Genomic DNA, 18,814 nt, shown 5'->3' with positions numbered 1-18,814 from the left:
TTTTTACTAATTATGCCCAGATTGCTCATCATGCCAGATACTGTTTATGCTAGGAATTTTCTACAGCATACCTCAGGGGCAAATTGCCTGTAGTGGTGAGCTGGGAATTCTCTACAGCCTACTTTAACAAACAAACTTCCAGTATTCCTCCACATCACATCATTCAACTTTCCTGCCAAATCTTCAGTATACTTTTCAACTGAGCTAACTTCAGCTAGCCCCAGAGCAGGGTATTCCTTGATGCACCGATGGTTTATTCCCTCTAGAGCACAGTATATGCACTCTGACCCCTTGATCTTGCACAAGCTAAGAAAATACAGTAGGTTTAAGTCATTAGGTTGTTTATAATGAAAGATATCCAGGCAAAAGCCCTTGTGCTGGACAGCAACTCTTAGTCTTGAGATTTCGTGCAAATTTCACAAACACTTATAGTAATTGTTGATTTCTTTTTGGCAGAATGCAGTTATCCACCAGCTCAACCTCATCTACTTTTCACAGATGGACAAGATCTTTTATAAAGAAACTGGATTTTAATGCCCACATGACCAGGCTCTAAGATTGGAGTATTTCTGTTCCCTGGATTTGTGGATGGCTTTGGGCAGACAGTGTGAGAAGCTGGTTCAGTGCACACCACCGGTCTGCATTCGGGATGGGCCAGAAAATAAGCTACATCTCCACACTATACCACCTCTCTGTGACACCACAATTGCTATCAATTATCCCCGTTCCTCTTTAAAACATTTGCGATTGGGTGTGCTGGCTGCTCGCAGAACTACTAACTCTGTTTTTGATGGCGAACACTGCTGTTCGGAGCGGTGGGGCTGCAGGGTGGCCGGTGTTTCCCCGGCTCCCACGTGTGACAGAGTGCCCAGGGCAGGCACTGGTGGTGGCGGGGAGCGAACCCGCCGAGGGTCCCGTACCCGTGTCCCCGCCCTGGCACAAGGCACCGGCCGAGGCCTGTGAGGTGTGAGGTGTGAGCTGGCGGGGCCGAGGCCGTGCGGGACCCCTGGGGCTCGGCCGCTGCCGGGGGCCGGCCCGGCAGTTCCGCGGCGGCTGGAGGCTGGAGCCCTCGGGAGCCGGGCTGGGCTGACGGCCGCCAGCGCCGCCGGGCCGGGCCGAGCGGCCCTGGAGGGGCGATCCCCCCCCGCCATCCCCGGGCCGCCGCTTTGTCCTTGCCCGGCCCGGAGCACGCGCGCCCCCGGGAGCGGCGGGAGCGCGCCTGCGCGCACCCCGGCGGCCGGCGGGCGGGAGCGAGCGCCCCCTCTCCTCTCCCCTCCCCCGCCCGCCGGGAGCTCCGGCGGCGGCCGCGGGCGGGCGGGGGAGCCCGGGCGGGGCCGGGGGCGGGAGGCCGGGGGCGGCCGGGCCCCCTCCCCGCCTCCGCTCCGCGGCGCGCGCCCACCGCCCCCCGCCCCGGCCCCCCGGCCCGCCGCGGGAGCCCGCGCCGCAGAGCGGGGCCCGCCAGCGCCACCCGCCGGCCGCGGGGCCGCACCGCGCCTCCCCCCGTCCCCCCCTGCTCCGGCTCTCAATGTTCCACACTGCCCGGCCACAGAGCCGCCGCCGCCGCCGTAGAGCCCCCCGGCCGCCTCCGTCCCCTCCTCGGGCGCCGCGGGCCCGGCCCGGCCCCCCGCCATCCCGCCCCTCCGACCCAGCAGCGGGACAGGACGCCGGCGAAGGTAAGGGAGCGGCGGGCGAGGCGGCCGCCGCGGCGGCTGGGCGAGCGCGGTGGGGGGAGGCGGGGAGGAGGCGGGGGGGCTGGTAGAGGAGCTTTGTTCTTGTTTTCGGCGCTCGCTGCCTGGCGGCGGCCGGGGGCGCGGGGCCGGCCCGAGTTCACGCCTCACTTGGTGCACACGCACGGTGCGGAGCGGAGCGGGGCCGGGCGAGCCGCCGCCGCCCGCCGAGCCGAGCCGAGCCTAGCCGAGCCCAGCCGAGCCGGGGCGGGCTGGCGCTCCCCACAAAGCGCGGCCGGGCGGCCGCCTGGATCCAGCCCTGCCGCAGCTCCCGCCGCTCCTCCTCGGGCCCCCCCGGCCGCCGGGGCAGCCCCCTCCTTCTCCCCCCACCCCCCCGCCTTTCCCGATCGGCGGAAAAATGTCGGTCTGCCTGGCGGAGCTGCGCGGGGAGCGGCGGCGGGGAGAGCTGTGCAGAAGGTGCAGTTTGAATTATGCTTCTTCCCCCTCCGGCAGCTCTGTGGTGGCCAAATGCAGTTCTCGCTGCTGGCCATGTAAATAACCGGGGCTGCTGCTACCCCAGTGGCTTTAAATGCATCGCGGGGCTTTTCCCCTTCCTAAAAATAAAGCCCTCCTACCGACAAAAATCCAAACCTCGTTCCCCCCCCCCGTGCCAGCCCTTTAAATGCTCAGAGCAAGTGTAACATTTCCATCTGAAATCAACCCAAGTGTTACTGGCAGTGTATTTTCTCGGAGAGAGGGGAAGAGGGGGGATCTGGCGTTTGGACCCAATAAAATGCTCTGCTCCAGTGTAAATATTTACAGGTTATTAGTGACTTTTTAAAAAACATTTTCAGTGAGGTCTGTTATTTACAGTGTGTCATAAGTTATTAATGTTCATTGCCTAAGTACCCTGCTAAATCTGTCTCATGCTTTAGAACAAAGTCGACAATTGGCATATTGTTTAAAGTATGAAAAAAATGCGAGTGGGTTTAAAAATTGGAAATATCTGTATTTTCAGAAGTGCAAATATTGCTTTGTAGCTGTCAAACTCCAGCCTTTGGGTATGAGACAAAGAAGTATATTTTGATTAATTTCTCACTGAAACTGACTTGTCACCTATTCAAAGTTTTCTGGAACTTGGGGAATGCCAAGAGAGAGTCTTGCCTGTTGTAATGAACTCTGCTTCTTTCTGTCCCCAAAAGTCCAGTGATAGGCAGAGGTCAGTGGAACTTGGGGAATGACAAGAGTCCTTCCTTGTGTATTGATTCTGCCTCTTTTCCTTCCCCCAAAAGTTCCCCACGATGTCCAGTGATAGGCAGAGGTCAGACGATGAAAGTCCAAGTACCAGCAGTGGTAGTTCAGATGCCGATCAGAGGGATCCGCCTGCACCTGAACCTGAAGAGCAAGAAGAACGAAAACCCTCTGCCACCCAGCAGAAGAAGAACACCAAACTATCCAGCAAAACTACTGCTAAGCTATCTACTAGTGCAAAAAGGTAAAGGGGAGAGTGAAACATCCTGCAGTATCTTTGCAGAGTGTTTGGAGTCAGAGTACTTGTGCTGCACTTGTCAGGCAGAAGGATTCTTCTTTTAAAGCTATGTGGAAGGGAGTGAACTGACAACTTTGGTGGTACAGGAGTCTGCTAAGCTGTGTTTTAATTAATCCAAGTCTTGTTGGGGTAACAGTTGCACAGACTTGTCCTGTGTCTTTAGAAGAGTTGGTACAGAACTTGGTACCTTACAGGCTGACTGGGAGGGGGTACCCAGGTGCGTTTTGTATTTGCAATATGCGTTAAAGAGTTTTGGCACTTTTTTTTTCTGAGTTAGGTTTCCATGCCTGATTGGTATAGGGTGGAGTCCTCCTGGAGTGTTTTATTATGGTCTGTAGACTGATGACAGGTCTGTAGACTGATGAGTGCTGTCTAATTAAAGAACTCGTAAAACCCCAGTGGTTTCTCTGGGCCTTGTGAGAACTTATGATGATGCACAGGAGAGCCTTACACACCTTGGAGGAAAGGGTTCATTCCACCATTCTCCTGGGAGAAACTTAGGTTCTCCCTTAGGATCTGTGGATTTAAACCATGACATTCTACAGGTAGCCTCTACCTTTAAGAATGAGACTCTTCAGAAATTTTGTTTAGTTACATTGGTTCCACTTTCATTTGCATATAAGCTTATTGACAGTCTGGCTCTCATAGATGTATACTCTGGTAATTTTCTCAAAGATCAGCTGTGTGAAATACTCAAACTTTAAATTCTTTAATTCCAGCTGTCTTTGGAGATGAAAAATAACTTTCCAGTCCTTTTCCTCCAGCTGCTTTTCAACGCAAACATTTACAAGTATCCTGTAGCAAGAAAAGTTGTAAAATAGCTGTAGTAGCTTCAAATTTTGCTTATTCAGCGTGAGTGTTGTAGTTCTGACTTTTACTAACAGTTTAGTAATTTTGTATTGGATTTAAACTTTGTAAGTTCTTTTTGAAATATGTTAGAATTGCTGCAGAGAATGGCTGTGTGGCTTTGATGACTTTTGAGTTTGTTAAAGAAACCCTTTGAAATAGGACGGGCTAAAGAGAAAAAAAGTTTTGTTACTACTATGTAGCGCTTGTAATTTGTTGTAACTTGTCTTTATTTGACTAGCCTGAGATACAGGTTTTTGACACTGAGTTTTCCCATCTTGTCTTTATTTCACTTAATTGTTGCATGTCTAATTGCATGCATCTCATATAGCTCAGTAGGCTCACTGAACTTATTGGTGTTAATGCAAAGGACATCCAGAGCAGTTTCTGTTAGCTCATCTTTTAACACCTCCTATTTGAATGGAATTCACAGTATTGCTCATATGGGTCCTTTTGTGAAGAGAAGTCTTACTTGATATTTTTAAAAGGAGTTTAAGGTGTGTATTTTGAAATTGCACCTCTTAGGTACCTGAATAAACTTAAATTGACATGAAGTTTTCACTACTCATTTTTCAGATCTTAACTCCCTGTGAATATTTGTAATAGAGTAAAGTTATGCACAGATTATTTCAAATTATTGTATCACTTTTTATCACATAAATGCAGCTACTGTATAAGGTTGCAGGAGGAAAGGCAGCAGAAGGTATGGAGAGAAGCAAAGTTGATCCAGAGAGATTATTCCAGTAACAGAGACAGCCTGGCAGATCTGCAAATCCATTTTTTAAACACACTGCAAAGTAGTAGGTAAAATATTGTGAAAAGAGTGTGTCTGCTGCCAGCACGGTTCACTTGAGCCTCAGTCACAGGTCCTGTAGCTCTGGTTTAAAGTCATTGTCAAATCTGCCTGTGCAGGCTCCCCCCCGCCCCCGCCTCATTTGCATATTAGCTTGAAAAGAAAATCTCCCTGCTAAAAAGTGCTCGGATGTGAAAAAGAGTTACTTTTCTGAATAGTTGTGGGAAATTTCTACCCAACTCAGCTGTAAGCGTTCTGTTTACATACAGCATGGAGCAGGAAAAAAGCTGCAAAGTTTCTCAGCTGTGGGATTTGGTTTATGCCTCTGAGAACAAAGAGGAAGCAGCCATGTTAGCATTACTGAAGGCAAAGCCAATCTTGCATTTAACTGCATGGTGGTAGAGGGCAGTGTAATTCCCTGATTTATTCTATAGACTATCTCAAATGCTTTGTGTCTGTTCTCATTTCACCAACAGAATCCAGAAGGAGCTAGCTGAAATAACCCTTGATCCTCCTCCTAACTGCAGGTATGTAATGGCTTCTTAAATTGTGGTCGGTGCTAGGAAATTAATGTGCTCAGGTTAACAAAAGGCAAACTTAGTGTTTACGATGGGTGACTGTTAGACAGGAATTGCTTACAGCAGGTTGAACAAACATACAAAACGTTTGAAACTGAAGTTTGATATTTTGTCTGCATGTTGGAGGTGTAGTCATTAGTGATTGATGTACACAGTAAAATCTATTCAGTTTGTTGTTCATAGCTGGTCACTGCCTTCTCGAAATATTAATTATATGAATGTCAAAATATGCTGAAGCTTTCAACTTAATGTCTGTATGTAGTTTGAACTGGGTTTTTGAGTGCTGAGTTTCTAGAGTGATTTTCATGCTGAAGTAAAGAACTGTATGTGATTTTTATATGCTTTCTCTTAGTATGTTGTTTAACAGATAAACTGAAGTATTGCCTCTAAAATTATGTGTCTGTTGGTCAAAGTTGTAGTCTCTTGATAAAGAATATCTTTAAGGAAGTTCCCAGCTTAGGAGGCACTTCTGTTAAGTTTTAGAAAATGAATTTTTAAGCATGGAAGACTGAGTGATTTAGTTTTAAAGTGATGGTTTGGAACTGAAGCACTTGCACCTGATCTGTAGGAAAGTTATATAGCACAGTTAGCTGATTTCTTTAAAGCTTTTGCATGTTTTGCTTTTGTTTAAAAGATGTATAAAATTTTTCATTAGCTGTGAGCATACAGTGTTTAGATTTGCAGTAAAGCTAGCTTTAAATGGTGTTGCTTTCATTTGAGGCATCTCAGTAAGATTTCTGACTGGAAGGTATCTTACCCGTGTTACCGTGAACCATGTACATGCTTTTTAAAAAAATGCTGGAAATGCTTTCTGATTCTGTGTTGGAATTGTTTGGCTTTTGAATAGTTGGAAAGGTTTGGTGGGTGTTTTGTGAATTTGATAAAATATGAGCTGTTCTTCTGGCTCACTAATCCATGAGCACAGGGGCTAAAACCAGAGCAGTGTTTTATTGAATTTGTGGTGAAGGCGTCTTGTCCTGAGGACTGTGCTGTAGATTGCCTGTGGCAGTCTGATGTATTTGCATGCAGGGTCAGTGTCTCTGTTTAAGGATTTGGTGTTTTGTTTTGGTTTTGGTTGGTTATTTTGTTTGGTTTTTTTGGTTTTTTGTGGGGAGATGGGTTTGGTTTTAAATAACTGCTTTAGATAACTTCAAATAGTTTACTGGGATCTAGTTCTATGTTGGTCCTGCACTTTATATTTGGACCATCAAAGGGGCATGGTAGAAGAGAAACGATTTAAATGAAATAGAACCCTGAGGCTTTGCTTACAGTTGCCAAAAAGATAATTGTAGCAGTTTCGGGTACAGCAAGTTACAGCTTTTAGAAGGAGAAGCTTCCCCCTTCACACTCGGCAGCACTATCTGATACTTGGCTCCCTGGGAAAGCATGCTCTTCTCATATTAGCACAAGAGTATTGCAGAGCTTTTTGCTTGTGAGCTGGTACAGCCAGATGCCCAGAGATGCTGTTGAGAATGATGAAAACCCCCCAATGTGTCTAAAATTATTCAAGTTTCTTTCCTACAGAGAGTAGGAAAACATGTTATTTTTTGCCAGTGAGGAAGTCAATGCTTCTGTTCCCATAGGTATTTTTAAGAGGAATTCAGTGCATTTACTCAGCAACAACTTTATGAGGAGTGCATTTTTACCTTTTGCAAAATAAAAACAGTATCTACAAGAGAAACAAGCTTCTGTAACAGAAGATCTGGGTTTTCATGATAAACAGTTTGAACAGAGTTTCAGTACCCAAAGTATTTACTGTTCCATCGAAACTGACGTTTTTGAAAGAGCCTTTCTGATACCAGGAGATAAATACATCTGTGTGTTACATGCAGAAACAGTTGACACTTTTACTTTCTTATAGGGTGTAGTAGCACAGATTAGGCTACAGACAAACACAGCAGGCTGATGACACCTCTGCATTGTTCATCAAGCAGCAGAATGCTACTTATTGCATTTCTTGTGAAAGGAAAAGAATTTGTAAAAAAACCCTCAAAACATGGATACGAAGCCTGAATAATTTGGGCATGTTCACATGTGCTTTTAAAATAAAAACTGTGTCTAAGTTCTCCCAGAAACAGTTTTGCATGCACAGTTGTTTCTCTTCCAGTTCTAGAGCACACCCTTATCATTTGCAGTCCACGTGTTGCAAGCTTCACAAGAACACAACTGGCAACTAATGCTCTTGGATGAGGATAGTCCTTCTGGTTATTCAGTTACATAAGTAATGAAAAATTAGCAATTCTTAAAATGCAGTAATGACACATATAAAATGTTAAATGTTGCTTTAACAGGATACAGTACAAATACTGACGATTATGTTGAACTCTCTCATATCATGTTAAACACTGATATCTGCTGCCACTTCTCACCTGCCAGTGCAACTGCCCAGAGTCACCCCATGGGAGTGACCCAAGGCTGATTTAGCTACTTTAAAACGGCACCGACTGGCTGCACTGTGATTCTCATGCAAAAGAGGTGTAGATTTCACCAGCAGTTATTTTTTCTGCAGTCACATCTATTGCTATGAAATCTGCTTTATAAAAATGCCAGAGCCCCAAGAAAACCCTGTTCCTGGGTAGGCTGAGCAGGCCTGGGCTGCACATTAACTTCTATTTTGGGCACTGGGATAGCAGAATGACAGGCACTGTAAAACTGACTAAACAGTAGTTTTTTTGCTTGCCTGTCTCAATAGTAAAGATTGATTTCTGATTCTGTTAATTGGACACTGAACTGTTGAAACAATCATGTTGTCGTGTATCATGCTGTCATGTTTGTGTGCAGGGAATACAAGCTGCATCTCAGGGGTACCAAATATAAAGCTTACTATATTCATGCTGATAGCTTGACTCTTTAGCATGCAGTAGTACTAAATTCCTGTGATTTTGGTGCGATTTTCAAGAAAGATAAAGCATCAAAAGCAATAAAATTAAGTTCAGTTTTCAGCCACTAAAGATGTTGGAGAAAAATTAAGTGCTGCTTTCTACTCATGTTTTCTTCTGTCCAACAGAAAAGCCTGAAACAAGTCAATTACTGTCCAACATACACCGTAGCACTAGGACACATAGGTAAACTGAGGACAGGTATCTGATTCCACTTTTTCTTTCTTTTGCTAGCTTAACTCAAAGCTGTGCTACTTGGTGCAGTGTGCTGTATTTAATTTCTTTTGTGCTTTTAATAGCATAAAGCAAAGCTAAAAAGATCTTGGCCCTATTGCTCCTAGGCAGCTCAGTTTCAAACCATGGCCAAGTACTTGTACATACTTCAAGGTGTGGAAGTGTGCCAAACCCCACTGTTACAGACTCTCAGGTAAATACTGCAAAGGTTGTGCACAAAGTGCATGGTAAATCTGGGCTGCAGAGATGCTTCTAAATAGGTTTGACATGTCTGGAATAACTATTTTCAGCTCATAGCATAAAACTGTTTAGATCAGAGGTCACTGTTCTGTAGTTAAGGTTATGTCTGAGGCTGCTGTTGTGACCTGCCCAACCTGGAGGCTGCAGCTCAGGTGGAGGAGGGCACTGCTGTCTCCAATGCTCATTGTATTTCCTGGATTTTAGGGCTGGTGCAAGTGGGGCTGTTCCCAGGAGCACTGTGATTTATAGCAGGTTCCTTTAGCTGTTCCTGGCTGCCCTGCTGATCTACAATCACAAAAATGTGTACTCCCAGTTTTCTTTGCTCACTCTTCCTCATTTCCATTCCTAAATTAAATATTGTTCTTCCTTGTGGAAAAGTTTTTGAAGTTCAATTTAATAACACTCATGTCAACTTTGTTTATAGTTTACAGTTGATTTTACAACAAATCCACTTTAGTGTAAACTTTGCAGGAAATGAATGCAAACACAAAATTCAGTGTAGCCACTCAGAGCTTAATTCATGTGGTTTAAAAAGTGGTAAATTGAAATAGTGTATCTTTCCCAGACAAGTGAGAGAATGTAAGTCCTTTATATCCTGTACTGTAATTTGGCTTTAGTCTCTTCTCTTTGTTAAATTGAAAAAGAGATATTTGAAAGTAAGTGGTTAAAAAGAAAAAAACGTAAAGTGGAAAGGCCAGGCAAAACACATGCCTTGGAGCACTGGTCAGAGAAACAACTTGCTTTCTTTGTTGCTGCTGGGAAATGGGACTTCATTGCTAAGGGAAACCCCAAAGGCACCCTGCTCTGTCTCATCCTCTAGCCAGTGTGTGCCTGACCTTATAGGTCTGTTGGAAAGATTTTCCTTAATTGGGATTATCATATTGATTCCTATTTATTTTCAGGCACTGTATGCTAATGCATACTAATGTGATTTCTTGAGCAGTACTGCAAAAGGTGGCAGTTGATTTTGCTGTTTGTAGCTTCTCTGAGACTTGCAAATAGGTTGATGGTTTATGAGTAGTTCATTTTGAACTTATGTATTTTAAAATAACACTCCAAAGTATGTGGACTAAGAACAAATGGAGGCAAGACATGTAAGGGGTTTGTTTTAGCACAAGATTCTTCTGCTTCCCAAGAACTGCATTTGTCCCTTTCATTAGTGCCACATCTTGGGCTAATTCCACCCTGCAGAGTGCTGCCAATGCCAGGGTCTGGAGTTTGACTCAGAGAAGAATGCCTGCAAAACCCTGGCAGGCGAACACTATTACTGCTTCAGTTATGGACCCATGAATCCAGATGTTTGTAACTGTCGGACTGTGCTTGTTATTCCATCAGTGTGGGAGCACTGCAGAGTGTGTTTAAAGCAATATTGTGAAGGTATTCCTCAGACCAGCAATTGAAGCTCTTTCAGTTGAGCTGTCTGAAACAATGAGGAGCAATGAACAATTGTTCTGGTGGTGCAGAGGTAGCGCTGGATTTGAGCTAAAGCAGCCTTGTGTTTGTGAGGAAGGTGCTGCAGCTAAGCTTGTAGAAGCATTCCTTTTGTTAACATACTCTGTCTGCAGTAAGGTTATAGGCAAATGTTTACTCTGCAAACAGTTGTGCCTGTTGAAGATGTTACTGCAACAGCTGTGGTTTGTTCCAGTTCTGCCACGGAGGTGACTACTCCAGTCAGAAAGTGAAGCAGATTCATGTGATTACTCTGTAATGTTCCCCGTGGAGGGGGAAAAAAAAAAAAAAAAAAAAGGAAAAAATAATCCAAATTTGCTTAAATGGTTTAAATAGGTGATTCAAATAAACTCTGCTGGGTTTTTCCTCTCTCCTCTCAGACCAGGCATTGTTCACACAAAGCTTTTTGCCACACACACCAGGATATGAATAAGCCAATCCATTCCTTTGTCTCTCAAATGTAGTAAGTTTCCATCTCCCCTTTGTCAAAACGAGGCATTCTGTTGCTTTTATGAAATCAGGAGGAGAAAGAATATATTGCATGCAGTCAAATAGCAGGCCTTTATACAGTAGCACAAGGATGTATCTTCATGTGTATGTTTTCTTCTTCCACTCGAACTGTTGACTTTTCAGACGGTGTAAATCCCCCAGTTTTGTGTTTATTCTGTTAATTTCTCGTTGGGCAAATGTCTTCATAGTACTAAATACTGAATCCTACAGAGAAAAAAAAAATTGTCAGTTTTTCTGGCTTCCACCTCTGTAGTGAAAACCCAGTTGTGAACACTAAATGGTTCCCTATAGAAGAGCAGTTAAGCTGTGTGAGATATAGTTATGTTAAGACTTCGTCCACAAATGCTTGTGCTGAAGGTGAATGAGCAAAATTTAGAAAAAAATCACCCAAACTCTACTTGATAATTTATCTTGTGACACTTACATTATGCTTTTTATTGTCTCTCCCTGCCCAGCACTTTGTCACCACTGAGTGCAATAAATGCATTTTACATGAAAAGAAAGCTGAAGTTTGCAGAATGGTTTTGAGAATACAACCCACACGATTTTTTTCTAACACTTCCTCCCTATACAGAAGTTTACAGTTAAAAAAATACAATGAAGAGGGTTCATGTCTTCTCTAAAAGCACATTTGAACTCTCAAGTGAATATTGGAATTCTACTTGTTTGTCTAATTGCCCATCTCTGATTTACTAGAATTATTTTTCCTAGGCATTTTCTTCCCTTTTCTTTCTTCCTTCCTTTTTTCTAACCGGAAGGCTATAGTCCAGGTCAGAGTAGGAAAGAGTGGTGTTATTTAGCACAGCAATCAGACATCTGGTATTTTTGTGTTTCTGTCCAGTTGTAGTAACAACCTTTATGTTACACAGGGGCTTTTACCTTATTTGCTGGCAGTGAGTGAAACTGCTTGAGGAAAAGGGATGATGCAAATTTAGAAAGGCATTTCAGTAAAACATTTAAGTGTTAACTAGAGCCAGAGTTCACTCTTATTTAATATACTTTCATTTAAAAAATGCAATAGTGAAAGATTGTGTAACTCCTGAACATCTTGAATTGTGAGAATATTTAAATTACTTTCTTTTCAGTTGAGACTAGATGACAGATCCTCAAAATGCCTCAAATTTTGGGTTTTTTTCCTCTCTGCTAGTATTGACCTCCTGCAAGCTATAAACCAAGGTTTTTTTTATCAGCCCCCACATAATGAATTTCTCATGCAAGTATTCTCAGTGGCATAATTAAGAGAGGGTTATGCAACACAAATCAACATATCTCCCTATGGGAGTAAGTTTTCATGCCTTCAGATTTGCAGGTTTGACACTTGTGTGAGCAGTGGCCGCAGTACTGTCCTACCTGCTCTGAAATCTCTGTGTTAGTCCAAACATTTTACAGATATTTTACTAGTTTTCAATGGAACTACTGTCAAAATGAAAAGAAAAATAAAATTAATGGTTGTCTTCCTATTTTAAAGTTGCAGAAATATTTCAAACACTTTTCATTCAGCTATTGGTGTTAAAGAATTGATGCTCATTTTGTCTTGAGTTTTATCTAGAAACAATAGAAAAGCCTGATCAATTTTTTAAACAATTCTTTAGGTATTGTTGTGCAAAAATTTGTGAAAAATGCCAAGTAATGGGTCTTAGAGTTAAGGACAAATCTGCTTTTTTGATTTGTATAACTGTACAAAGGCCCTTCAGGCTCTGTGATAAAACTGACCAAAATATGCCATGTGTGTGTTGTTTTTTTCGGTTTTACACTCAAACAGTGCATTGCTCACTCCTGTCAGCCTGTCATACTTAGTTTGTGATCAACAGTGTACGTGGCAAGGTCCTAGCACTGAATGCTTCCCCGTCAGACTGACTTGTCTCTCTGTATCCGTTTCTTTACTAATACAGACTTGCGACGCCTTCTTTAAATTCAATTTAACAAAGTGCAAATACAAAACAATCAGCTAAATGGCATCAAACCCTTTATGTAAAATTACCTAATTCCTATAAAACTGATGTGTGGAGATTTCCTGGAGCTGGTGTAACTCAGGTTTGCATAGATGTGGAACATTTTGAGACAGATAATACAGAGATCAGGAAAAACACCGTGATCATATTCTGTGAGTTGAGGGCTGGGTAGGCAGGAGCAGGGGTATGCAGCTGCCATCTCGGGCAGGGACATGTGTACCATTAAGCTATACAGGAACTGTCCTGTTCCTTCATGTTGATGCCTTACTTAGAGCCAGTAACTGCTGGTGATAAATGAGTCCTAGCCTGCTTGCATTAATGTGGATTAATTTTCCCTGTGCAGAGAGTGCGCTATACTGTTATCTAGTTCAGAACTGTGGCTGGAGCAGTTGTTAATTTTATAGCATTTACTGTAAAACAGACTGGCCAGACCTTTCAGGAACTCATATACAAGTTTAGTTGTCAATGATTAAACTACTATTGTAAGCATTGCTTTCAGAAACAAAGGAGGGGTAAGATTTTTTTTTTATGAAACACCATAGTGACCTGTAGTTAGCAGTGAGTCACTTTTAGGTTGGAAGAATCTGTAGAGGACCATCTGACAGTCCCTAGTAATCAATGTTTTCCTTATTGACCAGGATACTGGCCTAGAGCATATAAATACTGCATTTGGAGTTAACAGTGGGGACAAAAGCGTTGTAGGCGCATTGGAGGACAGGACTAGAATGCCAAGTGATGGGGGCAAGTGTAGGAAGTCACCTTAAAAATATTGTGTAATTTAATAATGAGAACTGCAAGCTGATTATGCTTTAGTAGGCATAATCAGCTGCACAAATCCGTGGGGAAAAAAAGTCTGTATGAGGAGCAGTTCTTCACAATAGGTATAGCCAGTTTGAGGATCATGTGCTTTGAAGGAAGGAGGAAAGAAAGGAAAAGATCTTTGGATATAGAAGAAAGTTGCTGCACAGGAAATAAAGCAATTGTTGCTAGTCCAGTTGGTAGTTATGAAAAGCAACTTCAGTTGCCATAGTGAAGACCTAATATTGATGTAGGAATACCTGGACATAAAGACAGCATGCAAAAGGTGGTGGGTCTGCATTGCCGAGGTTTTTAAGAAACAAAGGACTGACGGGAGTGGTTTAGATACAGTTGATTCTACTTCAAGGAGGAAATTGACTTAGTGACCTCTTAAAGACCAGTTTGGCCAGACTAGCATTTATACTGGATTTAAATTATAATGCTAAAGGAAAGCTTGTGGGAAAGTGATTTTCACTTCATTTAAAAACTGTATTTTAGTCAGGGTTTGGGAGTATAATCACCTTGGAAATATGCAGGTGCTATGATTCCAAGCAGCAGCAACAATTACTAAAAAAATCACTGGAAGTGCACAGATTTTATCCTGTTGTCAATTAAAAAAAGCAAATGTCTTGTGATTTTTCCGTTGATTTGTTGTTCCACTCTGTCCCACTCCCTCGTGATTTTTGCTTTCTTTTAATTTTTTACCTAATCCTACTTTAATTGCAGAAAGTTGTCACCTTCTGCTAACTAGAAATAAACTAGGCATGTATCCTCAGTTCTCCAGACGTGTGTCACCTTTGTGAGGAACAAATAGCACAATAGATCTGCAGAAGATCTTGATTTTTTTGGTACTTCATACGTTCCGTGCTTGGGTTTCTCTGTGTTTGTTCCACAGGCACATAAGTATCTCTAACACTGAGCTAAACAAAAGCAAGGCAGTTTTTTGTCCTTACACAGAGGCAGTTTGCAGTAGCTCTGCAAGCACTAATGCATATTGCCCAGCACCCCAAATGGATTCAAGCACATCAGAAAGCTGTTGTGTACATGTCTGTGACCATGGATGCTGTCTTGAGGCACCCTCTGGAATCAGAGCTCAGACGATTGTAGTGAAAATGTAAGCAGCCTGGCAGGTTTCCAGCTGATGAGTTAATGCTGCTATAAACTTGAGTAGTTCCTCTCTGAGGCATGCAGAAGGGTGCAGGCGCTGGGAAGGTAGCCAGCAAAGTCAAAGAACAGACAGCAAAGCTAAAGGCCAGTCTCAGGGATTCACAAAGAATTGTCTTGGAGGTGAGTTCCTCCCTTGCCAGAAGCCCTTCATGTAGCTTCAGTGGCAGGGCTGGACGTCAGTTGGCAAATTAAGCTTTTCATTCAGCGTAAAGCCAGCCTGCCTTTTGGGAGCTTGTTTAACATAGCTGGAGCAAAGGTAGCTGTGCCCAGCACTCAGGCCACTCTGTGACTGGCTTAGCAGTGCAGGTGCTGCAGAAAGCCAAGGATTCTCAGTCAGGGCTGGCTCAGTTCATTGAGCTTGAAGCTGCAGAGAGGGGGTTTAGGTTTGAACTCAGGTTATCACTTCACTCTGAAGCCTAGACATGGAAGTCACCAAAATGTGACAGGGTGAATCAGTAGAGCATCAGCTGGTCAGATTTCATTGGACAAATGGAAATATGGATGCCCTCCTTTCTGCAAGGGGAGGATAGCAGCAGTGTTTTTGCTGTAAACGCTTTGAGCAGAGTGGGTTTTGAGTGATTGGGAAAGTGTTTCAATAGCAATAGTTCAGCTGATGGCGGCTCTTGCTGTGAAGGCTGCTATTGCAGCAGACAATGGGCAGATTCCCCCCCAAATACACCTTTTCTGACAAGAGACCTGTCTGCCATGTCCCCGCTGCCTGGGTTTGGTAACACTTTAGTTGGTGTTTGTCCTTCCCCCTGGTGTCCCAACATCCAAGGCTTCATCTGGGCTAGAGGATCTGAGGGATGAGTGAAGTGGTGCAAGGATGGTTAGCTGACACAGAGCTCTGTGTTGTCATTGTGCATCAGTGCCTGTCCTAACTTGTTCATAGGTACCTAGGGCACATCTGTGTCTACTTCATTAATATCAATGGCAAAAGCTGTAGTTGGACTTTACAGATTTAGCAACATCTCCCTCTAGAGACACCCTGAGGGCCCAAAGAATCAACACCCTTATGCAAATATCTGGCTTTCTGTTCTGTTCTGGCTTTGGACTTAGAAGGAAAATCATGAGTACTGGGTTGATTTCTATAAAGCTAATGCAAAGAGAGGTCTTGAGAAAAATCAGCGTTCACTGAACACTCTAAAGCTGTATTCACATGGAAGCAATTCTAAGTGATCTAAGTTACACAGCACAGCCCACTGCATATTAAGCATTGCTCAAGTGATACACATCCTTATGCAAAAGGTAGAAATACTATAGAACCTAAAATTCTCCAAGCATGATTAAACATAAATTTGAGAGTGTGATCTTCACATGATAAACTATTTGAAGCACAGTCAGTGGCTGAAAAAGTGTTTCTTGTCTGGAGTAGAGATTTTATGTGATGCCCATACAAGTTTTATACAGCCAGGTACAGCTCCACATTTCCCTTCTTCCACAGAGTCTTGGATTGCTGGGGTGGAGTGAAGAATTGCAGTAGCAACCTGGCTGCTGTGTATTTTGAGTTTGGTTTGCTTCTTCCTTTTTTTTTAATAAGCCAGAATTCCAGGTGGTGTACTTAGTTACACCAGAGCAAACACACCACAACTTGTTGGCTTTTTTTAAGAAACAAGTTTCTGAAGTGAAAGGAACATAATCAAAACAAAGCAGTGATTTGTTTGATAATACAGAGTAACAAACTTTAAATAGATCCATATGTGGACAAGTCGGTTACTTTCAAGGTTCTCTGAAAGCAAATGCAGTGAAACCATTTTACTTTCAAGTTTTTTGTTTGCTTTATTTTTCATGGTAATACTGCAGACTAGCATTATTTAAAGTCTTTCTTTTTTTGTTAAACTTGCTTGGTTTTTTTTTTTTTTGTTTGTTTGTTTGTTTTAAGAATAGAAGAAGCAAAATAATTTCTTATCAGTTAGCAGGCAAGCTAACAGTAGTGGCTGTCGATGCTACAGCAGCTATTGTGGGCTGACCCCCATGTGGTTCTCCCAGATAGAAAGAGCATTCTGGCAAAATTCCTGTATGATCACCAGTGTGCTTTATTAGAAATTTGAGCAGTTGGGGTCAGGGATGGAGGAAATGGAGAGTGATGTGAGCTGTACTACTCTGACAAATGATTTTTCAACCTTCTGGATGCTGTTTATGTTGTTTGCATTGCCTCTGAATTTCTCTGCAGACCCTGCTTGTTATTTTTGCTGTAGATGGCTACTGCCCACTTTTCATTCAGGCAGGACTGAAAGAGAGATTTTGATAAGTCTGCTTTTTTTTTCCTGACAAATGCAAGTTGATGTGCTTAATTTTTCTTTACTCCCAGATTCTGACCTTGGAAAAATAAATATAAATAAAGTCTCTTATCTGGATTGTCAGACTCAGCTGTGCTTGCACTCTCTTTTTGTTTTCAAACATGCAAGTAAGGAGACAGGAATGACAGTGAACACACCTCTCTCCACACCTGAGATAAGCTGGATACCTCCCTGCTAAAATCATCCATCCAGGCTGGGCAGCTTTCCAGTAAAGATGACATGTGCCCACCAGTGTGATAGCAGCTGGCTTCAGGAGGCAGGAAGATAAGAGTGCTGTTTGAAAAAAAAAATGCACCAATAGAAGTATCACTTTGGTTTTCTGCTTCTTGAAAGTGTGTGAAGAACAGGTAATTTTGAGAGACTGTATTGCCGAAGGTCTTAGTCCAAATCCATTTATGCCTAGAAGAGTTCCATGTTTGTTAACTTTGAAGCCTGAATGAAAAAAAACAAAAGCAACACTAAATTGAGGAGTGAGCAATCCATGCAGTGCCCTGAATGTTATTTCTGACAGTGTTATTTCTGATCTGTTGATCTTTTTCTGAAGTTGGTCGCTGGTCAGTCCCGGCGGGCTTTGCAGTCGATGCCATAAGCAATACTTGATGAGTGTCTGAGGATGCTGTGCTACATCTGCTTGTGCTTTCCATATGCAACTCTGTTCCCTTCAAAGTCATCTGGCAGAGTGCAAAGCACTGTGAGTCATCCTGGCACTGCTGGAGTGTGTAACTACAGTCTCTTAGCTAGGTGCAAGCCAGAGCCTGGCTTTTATCCAGTTTGGATTCAGAGCAGGACACAGAAACACCCCATTGCGCTGTTCTGTCCTAGGTGGGTGGATAAACTGCAGTATGGAATTGCACCAGCTGCATGTGTTCCTAAGAGGCTGAAAGCTCTGTTAGGAGTGAACATGTTCCTGGGGCACCCCAGCTCTGTTCCAGAGCCAGCAGTGCAGCACCAGGCCAGGGCACCTCTTTCTCCTGCCGAGGAGCCGTGCTGGGCCCATGTGCTGGTGGAGCATCCATGCTATGCCTGTAGTGTGGCTCCAGTGCCTGTGCTGATGGACACTGCACCTCTCAGTCTGTCAGTAGTTTCTCTGAAGTTTTAATGGTGGAGTCTGGATCACCACTGGTGTAGAAATTTGGGCAAAAAGATTTTCCTGAGGGAAGTTTGAAAGATGGAAGCTATACTATAAAACCTTTCTATTCTCATTTTTGGAATCTGCAGTAAGCTGTTCCTGATATTATTAATTCTTCTGGCATATAGAGTTAATTTATGTATTAGTTTTCATGCGGCTGTATGAATTATAGATTTAATTATGGTCCAGGTGCTCAGAGCTTTGCCGTTCTTCTATATGTTAAATATAAAGAAAAAATAAGTCTGAGTAATTTTTTGGCTTATTGAATAAATGTAAACACTTGGAAACTGTGCCAGAGTATAAATAAATAGAGGATTTACTTTATGTCATTATCTACTCCAGGGTATTCTGCTTTGTGGGGAGAATTAGTACTTTGCATTATACTGAGACACACCTTTTTACAGCTACTACTCTATGCAGCAGAAGATTAAAAAGTTTTCCTATAATTCCTTGTATTTCCAAATTTTCTTTTGCAATTACAGCTCATTACTAGGGGCCAAAGGTTGATTTGAGTTTACGTAGCCATGACGAGAAACACTCTCTGATTCCCTGGTAGGTGTAAATAAGCTACTTGTAGTACTCCTCTTCTTCTGAGTTACTTTTTTGCCTGACACAGTTTTATTCAGAGGACTTGAAGGTCCTCGTACAGCAAAGCTACTTAAGTGTGTTTGCTTCTTCTCCTAAACCAGTTTTCCATCCTACTTTCTCCTAATCTATATGAAA

The 18,814-nt window shown here is 43.1% G+C and overlaps 1 protein-coding gene across 2 annotated transcripts in view; it reads left to right on the top strand.

The window, feature by feature from the left end:
• Nucleotides 1-1,578: 1,578 nt before the first annotated feature.
• UBE2E3 (ubiquitin conjugating enzyme E2 E3) overlaps nucleotides 1,579-18,814 on the top strand; it is a 56,231-nt gene continuing 38,995 nt past the window's right edge. For both annotated transcript variants that reach the window (XM_083864638.1, XM_083864639.1), the window contains exons 1-3: nucleotides 1,579-1,673; nucleotides 2,960-3,162; nucleotides 5,332-5,382. In XM_083864638.1, coding sequence (XP_083720764.1) covers nucleotides 2,969-3,162; nucleotides 5,332-5,382 — 245 coding nt within the window. In that variant the 5' untranslated portion in view covers nucleotides 1,579-1,673; nucleotides 2,960-2,968. The remainder of the gene's footprint in view (nucleotides 1,674-2,959; nucleotides 3,163-5,331; nucleotides 5,383-18,814) is intronic.

This window comes from Zosterops lateralis (assembly GCF_965231275.1).
Source record: "Zosterops lateralis genome assembly, chromosome: 7".
Taxonomy (NCBI): Eukaryota; Metazoa; Chordata; class Aves; order Passeriformes; family Zosteropidae; genus Zosterops; species Zosterops lateralis.
The sequence above is the reverse complement of the archived record's forward strand: the minus strand, read 5'-3'. Positions and strand labels throughout refer to the sequence as shown.